At 46.0% G+C, this 11,417-nt stretch overlaps 1 protein-coding gene across 2 annotated transcripts in view; it reads right to left on the reverse strand.

Moving 5' to 3' along the window:
* TMEM184B (transmembrane protein 184B) overlaps positions 1–11,253 on the reverse strand; it is a 30,460-nt gene extending 19,207 nt beyond the window's left edge. The window contains exon 1 of one of the 2 annotated variants that reach the window (XM_048302252.1): positions 11,129–11,253. In XM_048302252.1, the coding sequence (XP_048158209.1) occupies positions 11,129–11,131 (3 nt within the window). In that variant the 5' untranslated portion in view covers positions 11,132–11,253. Of the gene's footprint in view, positions 1–5,221; positions 5,384–11,128 lie in introns of those variants that run through there. The other variant, XM_048302250.1, reaches the window with a different exon arrangement.
* Positions 11,254–11,417: the final 164 nt, after the last annotated feature.

The following is an 11,417-nucleotide window of genomic DNA, read 5'->3' on the forward strand; positions in this document are numbered from 1 at the left end:
CACATGCACACTAAGATGTGCAAATGGCCCCTTTAGCACAGGCTTTTCCAGAACACACTCCTGTATCAGTGATGTGCAGCAGTCTGATGTTACCTTATGTCACACTCCACCTCCTTTTTGCTTTCTTCCATGGGGGAAAGAGGAAAATCCTGGGAAATACCCAGATTTGTTTAAGCATGTATCATCTTACTACAGGCGGAGTTGCACAACTGCTGTGCTTTATTTTATAAATTAATCATCAAACTTGGCTTTTCTTTGTTCTTTCCAGTTGTTGTTTTTCCAAAATATCCCTGCTCCAAGTTACAGCTTTCCATAACTGCATGTACAGTAGGATAATTCCTTTCCAGGCCTGATCAGTACAGGAAGTATCACTTAAGTTTTGAGCTTCTAAGCATACACATACACACACTCTTCATTATCTGTTCTGTATCTAAAAATTTGGAGAGATGGAGGCTGGGTGGAGATGTCACAAGTCAGCAAGGTTTTCACTGCTTTGAGAAGAAAGGGATTTCTACCCAAGTAACTTCTGAAGCAACTGAACACGCACAGCGCTGAGAGTGCTTCCACAAAGCTCAAAAAGGGCACATCTAAAATGAAATCAGAGCAGATGCACCTGTGGTTAACCTAGCTCTAAATAAAGTCCAGCCAGCTGCAGTCCTGCACATCCCAGTGCACTTTGGGAGCTATGCAAGACAGGAAGCTGCTAAGCCCTTCCTAAAGTTCATGGGGGGAGAGGATCTGTACAGCAGACCACAGGTGCCAGGAGGAACAGGACCTGGACCTCCGCACTCCAGACAATCAAACCACATCAATGGCACAGACCCAAATGCAGCATCCCTAACATCAGCAGAACCAAGGATCCAAAAGGGAATTCTTCTGTGTCTCTGCACTCATTCTAAAATAAATGGAAACAGCAAAATGTGATCAACAAGCATTTTGTCATGACAGGGGTTATGTATTCAGAAGCGAGGTCACTTATAAATTGAAGTTGTGTATGTAATCTTAACAATGCCCCGTTGTGATTACAAATCAACAGCCATTAATTGCATGATTGTGCATCATTCTTCATCTAATCCCCTTCAATTCACAGTCACTGAAATTAATACCTTTTTCCACCACTGTGTTCTGAAAGAAAATACACAAACTCTCTTACAAAACAGGGCTCTACATCGCCTACCCAAACCCCAAACCACCTCACCCCTGAGCACTCCCCTGATCTTTGGGGTTACCCCTGAAGACAGCTTTTTATCTCCTTGATGCCTTTTATTGGTTCTATGCATTAGTTTGCAGTTCATTCTCCTTGCTAGTGAAACATGAAGGAATGCTGTACTCCAAAATCTGCAAAATTAACATAAACCTTCCAAATTATCCCTTCTAATCTCCTCAAGTCCCACACATCATAGCTACAGCGACAGGTATAAGCAGTGCACAAAGCTGTTACGAAATACTACTGTATGCAAGAAGCTGAATCTGTAAGAGCAATTCTGGTCTATACTTAAGAAGCAGGTAACAGCACAGATGACTGGAGCCTTAACCAGGAGAGTGGATTTCAGCTCATCCACTACCACCAGCTCAGTCCGCTAGCTCCTCTTCTACCTTGTTAAAAACAGCACCATGAGGGTGGGCTGTGGCAAGCCTCTCAACAGGCCTTGCTTCTGAGATGCCTCTTCCCCACTGTGCAACAGGACACAAGCCCGGCAAAGGTGGTGCCAGGGAACATGTCACAACAGAAATACTGCCTTGAGAAGCTACGGATCCAGTACCTTGGTATCAGCAGCTTCCCTCTTACCTGACACTGTGAATGTGTTTTGACACTTATTTCTTGGACATCTACCTTCATCACAGCCCAAGTCAGTGCCACAACTCATCTTCCTGCTTCCTCTCATGCTTGGGTAAAAAGGTACTTTCCAACAGCCACAAAGCTATTCCCTATTCACCTCCATCTTCCCCACTACTTTGCTACTTCAGTTGTGCAACGACCTGACACCAGTCAGGCTCCTGGCTGGGATCTCTTTCCTGGTGCTCCTCCCAGCTGGCTGTATTTCTCTGTTGTTTCTTGCGCATTTTAAGCTCCCTGGGACAACCATCTTTTTGTTCTCTGTCTATACAGTTCCCAGCACTGCAAGGTACCAAACCATGAGGAAAGCGCTTGACGTTACCGTGTGTCAAATTAGGGACATTTAGAAACCTGAATTACCAATGTGATACAAATCAATCTAATGCATAATAAATTTTGAAGCGTTTCTTAATCTTCCGCCATATCCTGTGTTCTCTGCCCACCTCTTTCATCTCCACCTCACTGCTTCCAGTTCAAGGGAGAGTAAAGTTCCTTGCACACTTATTCTCCCTCTCTGGAGAGCTCTCCTAAATATATCAAAGGAAAATATTTCAACACTTCTAAACTTCACTCTTGGAGCTTTCCCCATCTCCAAGTGACTACCTTGCTCCCCCCGGAGGTAGCCTGCAATATAACAGGACCAGTACAGAAAGCCAGGAAAAGCACTAAACTTTGGGAACTGGAAACAAAGCACACATAAAAGTACATCCAGGTAAACACACAGGGCTTTCAGACATAGGTTAGGTGTATTCCAGGATACCCACAGGAAACCTGGTTTAGAGCTCGTATGATTCTTCTACATGGGCTACAGGAGTTTCTGGCAGTGCTGAGGTCTGTGTGAGGTCTGTACACAACCACTTCCCAAGATGGACAGCAGAGCCCCCATCCCCTACAAGCTGTCACCTGTTCCTGCCCAGATGACATTACAAGTTATGCACGTTAGAGCAAGACAAGGCCTTGTGCTACCAGGGCATTAGCTTAAACACGAACCTAGTGCTTCTTACACTTATCTACACATCTTCTGGAAACACTTCACAAGTATTAGAGGGTGCTCTCAATGCAAGGTGGCGAAAACAAAACAAAGCCTGTACTATTACTACCAAGATAGCTATCCTGATAAAAACCTGGAGATGCAAAACACTGTTCCTAAGATCCTTGGAAGCTCCAAATGGCATGGGGACCAGTTCTCTTAGAGACACCACACAGATGTGAAGTAGCAGCAATGTGTCCACATGGCCTGCATCCACAGAAAAAACAGCAGCACACTAATTCTCCATTAGAAGCAGATTGCCAGTCCTGTATCTTTTGGAAACAGAGATCTTCTGTCTCCAACATTAACATGGCAGTTTCTTCTGCTGAAAATAAACTCAGAACAGAAAACAGACAGGATGTGGCAAAAGTGAAAACAAAAAACTTCATTTTTGGCTTGCATAAAGGCATGGAAAATGTTACCGCTAAGGAGGAGCTATTTCTACATAAACAAACATAAATATGAAAACCTCATTTCTGATGCAACAAAAGTGGTGTAAGAGGAGGGAAGAAACCATGGGGTTTATCTGAACACATATTCAACCACAATCTAATGAAGGAGGAGGTGTCTGCCTGCTCTGAGCAAGACCTACCCCAGTGCCAATAGGAAAAGAGCCCCACACGACAGGACTCGGAAGCTGTTCTCTCCCATCTGCAAATACAATCTGTGTTTTTAAAATAGATCATCTCATCCGAGGCTGAAAGTATTTAATTTCTAAACTGCTGAGCGAGCAAAGAACGATATACAAAGCTATCCCATGAAAGAGTCTTAACAGCTAAGCCTCCTTCTGCTGTTCAAGACACAAACCAAAAAAACACACACAACCTGGCTGCAAGGTTCTCCTGGAGAGCTACGAGACAAGAAAGTGTTCTTCCTTAAAACTTAATCCACACTTACATTGCTTTAAATATCCACCGTACTGAACTTTGTTAAAATACCACAAAACCATTTTCCGTTCCCCTCAAATTATTATGCCTCCAAGAGTTTCTCCATTAAATTATCTTTATTCTGGATCCAAAAAGGCCAATACAGAAGTGCCATGCAGTAGATAAATCAAAGCCTGAGCTTTCTGCATCTATTAGGACACAAGCAAGACCTTTATATTAGTGAAAGCAGCAGCTTAATGTTTTTTGACAATGTGCCCTAGACTTACAAGGAATACAAAAACACAGGACAAAATGGTTCAAGGTTTATTTTAGACTATTTTAATTATAACAATGCCCAGAATTGCCAACTGGGACCAGCTCTCTCTATCATGCTAGGTATATATGATAAATAATTAATTTAAGGTCTTTTCAACACCCAAAGGGATGGCATCACCAGCTGAAATGGTAAAAGAGAGGAAAAGGAGCAGGTAGATAGGACAAAATAGCACTACACAGTAAGAGAGTCACCGGCACAGCTGAAATCAGTGATAGCAATCCAAGAAAAATTAAACACTTTTACATTTATTACTTCTTAAACTGCTTTTGCTCTCTGGGGTGGCATCTAGTTTACTGAGCTATGAGACATGAAAAGGTCCCAACAGTGCATTTTTAAGCTCTCCAGCAGCACTCCCAAAACAATCGGAGTTAAGTATGTGACCTGGCATGCAATTTTAACCAGTACAGCTCATTTACATTTTACTGCTCATGCTGGGCAAAGCTTTCTTAACTCCAAGTTGGTGAAAGTCCCCCCACAACACACACTTGACACACAGGCACACATAGGTAACTCTGAACACACATGAGCAACGCTGCGCTCAGTCACAAGACAAGCACTCACCAGACTTACAAGCACACGCACTGCTTGCATCTACAGTTACTGCACTCCATGTCAGCTTAATGCACTTGTCTGCCTGCACAACAAATGCAGATCCAAATGCAGTTCTCCTCAATGTTATTTCCTGTGAGGAGTGAGCAGTCTGAGGAGATGGCCCAGTCACAATTTCACAGTTGTTGGTACAGTCAGTGAAACAAGAGAAAAGTGTCACTGGGGCAGAAGACCAGTAGCATCAGCAAGAGTGGAGCAGGGAGCCATTAGCTCAGAAGCAGAAGGCAGAGAAATCAGGCACCTAAAGAAGACCAAACCACAGGGCAAGGTACACACCCACTAAGTCACATTCAAGAGATGATCCAATGCCTACATACACACAAGACCGCAATGTACACACAAACAATTTCACCTTCAGCAAGGTCACATCCCCACTTTTCTCATTTTAGGGAAGTTAAAATCAGAAAATACCACAAAAATCTTCTCCACTTCCAGCTCACATGGCCCCCACCCATTTTGCTAGCCCATAGTCATCCCAAGAGAAGCTTCCCCTCCCCATGCATCCATTAAAAAACTCAGAATCAACAACAAAACCCTTTTACCCTGAGCCATGCACTCTTCTTTCCAGAGTTTTTTTCTGCTCTATTAATTTCTGTTGTCTCACTGTATTCGCACAGCCCTCCTCCCCCCACTCCCCCCATCCTCCTCCTCCACCTCTTTTTTTTTTTTTTTGTGGACTGACCCACATTGTGATAGGTCAACATCCAGTCCCTTTTTGGAAGGGGACAGGAAAAAGAGAGAAAGGGGGAGGGAGAGGAGGAGAAGGGATGTTCCCCAACCTTCCAACCGCTCCTTTGAGAACAGGATCAAACACACTTGGGCCAAGCACTGTGTCCCTTTCCCATACTCCCAACAGCCCCACTCCACACAAACCAGGCAAGCCCTCTGCTCCCAGGGGAGAAACACAGAAAGACTATAGATATTCTGCAGAGGGGAAAGAGGCAAGAAGAAAAAAGGATGTGTTGTAAACAGTTGTGTCCCACATGACAGAGGATGTTTGCACTGCATTTTCCAAACTCTCAAGAACAAAGTCAAATCAGAACTTATTCCACTACCACTTGCATTCATTGTTTCCCACCTCCAAGTGCCAAGACAGGGTAGACAACAGTTTTAAAGTTACCACAGTGTATACAGTTTCTTTAAGAAGAATCAGAACTCAAACTCTACAGCAGCATGGAAAAGTATTGAACTTGTGGCAGTCACGCACAAAGTTTTTCTAATACACTAGAGTATACTTTTCCACGCAGAACATGACATATAGAATCTACCAGATCAGATCCATACTTCGACTTAGCAAGTAAATGAGCTGAAAGAACCCAGACATCTTATCACAGGTCTAGGCAACTGTGCAGTGGTGCCTATGAGGGCAGTGGCACATCTGACTTCCCTAGCAATCATTCTCTGATGCAGACATGCAGCAGTGATAAGCACTGCAGAAGTAAAATCAGTGATTCTCCACAAAGCACCCAAGGCCACACTCACTATAAAGCCATTCTGTTATTGCTACAATAACAAGTGATTGGTTTGGTTTTGTTTGTGCCTTGTTCTTCTTCTTTTTTTTCTTTTTTTTTTTTTTTAACCTCTGGACATAAGACACAAACATCCTTCTTAATTCCCCAAAACCACGAACTTCTAATTTCATTGCTCCTATCTAACACTAGCCCCTCCACACTCATCTCCTGCCTTGCTACTTCATCAAGAAAAATTTAAATCCTACAGAGGCAAAAGCTTTGGAAAGCAGAATTAGGACCTTTATATTTCTCTGTATTCCTGGACTCATGGGAGTCACTATCCCAAAAGCCATTAGCAGCAATGCATTTTCTCTATACAGAAAAAAAAACCACACCAAGCATCAGCCTGAGAGGGTGTAGCCTTAAAAAAAGGAAAAAACTTAAACCCAGTATTTCCAGACATCGTGACACTAAATTACCTGGTTGCATGAAGTTGCCTGAAAGGGAATTTATATGAATGACTTTTGGCTTAAGACTCTTGTAAAATCAGTGCCATCACAAAGTCATGGGGGGGGGGGGGGGGGGGAGGAAGTCTGTAAGTCAGGAGAGTTTGGAGGAGGAGAGAATGCACTCCCAGCTGGTGGGACAATTAGCTGCAAATAGCTTCACCCACCACTAACCAGTCTTTCCTAGCAAAACTGGCAAGGACGAGACAGGATGTGGTGAGCCATGAATATAAATTCACTCACTTCTAACCCGCCTTCTAAGGTGACAGACTTGTCCGTGTTCATTTCAAGTAACCTGGACAGACGCACAGCTACATTACTGCTGCCTAGGCTGTATCTGTGTTGGAGACAACCAGGCAGCTGCAGGCTCCCAAGCAATCAGCTCAGCAGCCTCCAATAGCATCCATGTCATGTTCTGCAGCCTGAGGAGGGAACACTGGATCGGCAAGGTCAGCTTTTAAGGCATTATTTCATCTCATCTCCTTCTTGAAGCCTCACTGCTGCACTACATAACATGTTGCAGTCATTTTCTTTGCTGAATCAGAGGGACCATTTCTTATTAGCAAATTGATCGGGGGCCACACGTACAAAATACCCAAGCAGAGATGGACATTTTGGGGCTAGACACAAAAAATGTGAGGCTGTGAAACCAACTCTCTATGCTCTTGGTCACTCTTCATTATACAACATCCTCAAATAGCTGATACTTTCAGTATCATCAGATTCCCAGGCACTGTGACTGTAAGATAGTAACAGCAACATTCCCATCCTTTCAACACAGAGACAGACTTGTGCGTGGGGAGACAAATATCCAGCTACTGTATGGGTTAATACTGCAGGTAGAACGTCAGTTATTTCCCTTTTCAGGTTTCCTGTGAATTATGCCCCTCAGGGGCTATAAAAGACCTCGTCAAACCCAGATACAGCACAGTTCCTGAGCAGCTTGCCTATACACTGCATTTTCCCTGGACACAGCTTGCTCTGTTGCCTTCCCAGACATGTTATACTTACACCATCAGGAACAAAAACCCCATGGAGGCTGACCTGATTTTTAAAGAGAGAAAACCTGGCTATGAGCGAGTACTCCAGCTCCTGCCTCTTCTTAGAAGAGGGAGACTCTGAGGTGAGACTCCTAGAGGATGCCTGCAACTCACTGCTTTAGCTGGCAGAATTTCACTTCCAAAACTGTCCTGGAGAATTGCTGCTCTGAAAACAAGCCCAGTTGTTCTCCCCAAAAGTAGTCCATAAAAGGGAAAAAAAAAAACCCAACAAACCAAAAAAGAAAAATAGACAAAAATGAGGGAGAAAAAAGAAAGGAAAAAAAAAAAGAAAATAAACACCCCCAAACCCCTTACTATAAGTGTGTTTTCAGTTCAAGGACTGTAATATTTTACAGTTGTTTCAGCTAAGTGTTTCAATCCATCTTATCACAGTGTCAAACTGCTTTCAGAGTCCCAAGTATTCTGGTAGGGTGTGAGGTCCTGACAGGAAACCGCTCTTCCACCACAAGAAAGCAAACCCCAATGAGTCTGGGAAGAAGTGAGAAGAGCACACAACAGACACAGCGCTCCAAGCGAACGGCTGGGCAAGTCAGCACACAAAACTCCAACCCAGTGCTATTCTCTACAGCACCTCAAATTTCCAGGGCCTCAGCAAGCACAATCAATCACAAACTCTAAAGCAGAGAAGAGCTTCTGCCCCCAGCCAGGGCCGTTCAATAACACACAGCTGCTTTGTTACACGGGCAGCCAGCAGCAGGCGTGTACTAGAAAAGCTCTACTGTACAAAGGTTAAATGCAATTTCTCTCTGAGGCTGTGCTATCTTCTTCATATCGTAGACAGACCAACCCGTACATTCACTGCTGCTTTCCCTGGTTTCCTCAAGTTTAGGCTGCACACACTGAGAAAACAAGTAATAGCAGTGGCTCTTCAGAATCAAAAAGTCTGATTTGAAACTTCGTGTTTTACTTCAACCTTCATTCAATACAACACTGGGCTCCTGAAGCAGCTAGGACCAAACAACAAACATCTCCTGAGGAATTCACTGTTTCCACCAGACATTGCTGCAAGAGCTCAAAGATACCCTTTGAGCTGCTGGAAAATGAAACAGGCCCTTCTGCTAGAAGGAGCAGGTAACAGTTTATCTCCCTCAATGCAAACATAAGCCAATTAAAAATGAAACCACAACAGGAAGGGAGAAGGAATGAAGCATAAGCTCCTCACGTGGAAATTAAAAGGTTGTCATCTTATGTCAAAACATGATTATTAGATGTTTCAGTTAATTCAGCAGTAGAACTGGGTAGAAAAAGGAGCTACCTTTTTTGAGGGGGGAGGAGGTGTTTTAAAAGTTATTTAGTGCTAGAAAAAAACCCCACCCACCCTTCCTTTATCCATGAGAAGAAAAGAACCCTAATCCCACAATTAGCAAAAGCTCACCTCCCAGCCTGCTACCAGCAAACAGGCAAAGAAGCTGACAGAGAACAAGGCAGATTTCTAGCCGGGTTCTGTCAAATGCTTAGAGACCAGACAGCTCAGAATGCTTTCATTATGCCAAATCAGCCAGTCACACTGAACTCATTTTCTGACCAGTTTATCTAAGAACCTTCCCCTTCTGACTGCCACGTGTCCCAAGGAGACAGACAAACTAAAGTCCAAAAGATGCCCAGTGGTTGGGAGGTGCTCATGCCTTTGCCCCACATCTCCAAAACACAACTCGTTCAAGTGCTCTGAGACCTGAGTAGAATACAAAGAAAAACATCTGCCCACACCACCGAGCTGGTCAGAAACGCTGACTTCAATAGTAAAGCTTCCCAATCATTTTACAGCAAGACCAAATCACTCCTGCTCCACATGCAGAGGCACCCACCTGCTGCTTAAGGTTTACAGCACAACCATAATAATGATGGTATTAAGGACCTAAAAACCTGCTCCTCTAAGCCAGAGCAGCTTTGAAGCCCATTTTCTTGGGGACAATGGTGCAGAAAAAGTCAGAAGAAGGCCTTTCTGGCGTACCTTCACTATAAGAAAAGCTCTCTCTAAAACCTTATTGTTTAGTATTTAGTCAACATCCTAAAAGCATGAGAGCTTATTTTTTTCCCCAACAGTATCACACAAATACAAACCTTTAGTATTAGAAACCTGAATAACATGAACATTTCTAGAAAAATCTGTGTTCCCTTTTAGGGAGGCTGCTAAACTCTTAGACCAAAGGGTAACATCCAGCAATACAAGTTCCAAGGCACAGTTAACTGCTGTATTAAATGAGCCAAGTCTTCGTTAGTGGGATGTATGCTCTATTACATTTTCATCGATTGTTTTCTTTTCCTTGCAGGATAGGAAAGCCATTTCTATTCATCCTATTAGCCTTTGCTCTATTATTGATCAGTGTCTTCTAATTTTATCTTTAACAGAGGTAAACAGTGTTCTCTCCCGGGAAACCTGTCTTTGTGCCTTCAATAATTACTCCTGTTCAAGCTCCTTACAGGGCAAGAACAATTTCAAACTTTCTGTAAGCAGGAACCATCTTCACTATTTCCTCTAGATTTCCCACTCCTCCTCCTCCACCCACTCTTGACAGCTTCAGTGTTCTAGGCAGCTTTCATAGAGCTGTCCCTGAAATCACTCTAGTCCCTTTCCACAATTCATCAGAACTCAGTCACGCACACGTTCTACCAAAGCCTTCCTTCCATTATACGCTGCAGCTGCCAAGGCTGAATTTAGCCCTCACAGAGCAATTGAGATTTCGAGACACCATGAACATCCAAACAAGACCCACCACAACTGAACTACAAAGCAAGAGAACATAGGCACAGTAACAGCCTCCTCACAAACCTACCACACCAGCACATGCACGAGGTGTCCGTCAGTTCACCTCGTCTGAGCCACAGGAAGCCCAGCAAACACAAACCTGCTGCCCACCACGTTATTGCAGTCTACTGAGCTCCCAGCCCACCCAGGGCCAGACACACCCGTGCAGACAGTGACACCCACCCAGCGCCACCAAGGAGCGCGACAGCGCCGGGGAACGCGGGGGCTGTGCTGGTGCGTGTGTGTGCACAAGGAGAGCGGGACAGCTGCAGCAAGGACGGGCTGCGGGGTGGGAGGGAGAAGAAGGAATTGGGTGGGCTGCACCAAAGGTGGGGGCGAGGCTGTGGGTAGACGCGGGGCTGGGGGCGGTGTGTGTGTGTGTAGGTATGGAGGCCATGCGGGAGGAATGTGCGCGGAGGGGGAATGGTGGGGTCAGCCCTGAGGAGAAGGGAGCGCACACCGGGAGGGAACGGGGCGGAGGGCTGAGGGCGGACGGGCATAGTAGCGCGGGCCACGCCGGGGAACGGGAGGAGGAACTGGGGGGGAGCGGGAATCGCGACCACATCGGGCCGGCGCGAGGCGCAAGGTGAGTTCGTGGGCGCCTCAACGAGCCACCCCCGCGCCAGCGCGGCCCCTCCGGCCCGGCCCGGCCCGCGCGCCCGCAGCCGCCCCCGCCACGTCTTACCATGCAGCGGGTGGGCGGGCGCGGCCCAGCCCGGTGGGGCGAGGAGGGGTCGGGTCGAGCCCTGCCCCGCTGCCCCGCGGGCGGCGCCGGCACCGGCGCGGGGACGCGGAGGCCTCAGGAGCCCATGGCGACGCCGGGCCCGGCCCGGCCCTCCCTCCGCGCCTGCGCACGGCACCGCGCGCCCCGCCCACTGCCCGCGCGGGAGGGGGAACAGGGTGACGTCACCGCTCCTCTCTTAAAGGGGCAGCGCCGCCGGGGCGGGGGGAGCGGAGTTGTTCCGCAGCGCCGG

This window comes from Corvus hawaiiensis, chromosome 4 (genome assembly GCF_020740725.1).
Source record: "Corvus hawaiiensis isolate bCorHaw1 chromosome 4, bCorHaw1.pri.cur, whole genome shotgun sequence".
Lineage (NCBI taxonomy): Eukaryota > Metazoa > Chordata > Aves > Passeriformes > Corvidae > Corvus > Corvus hawaiiensis.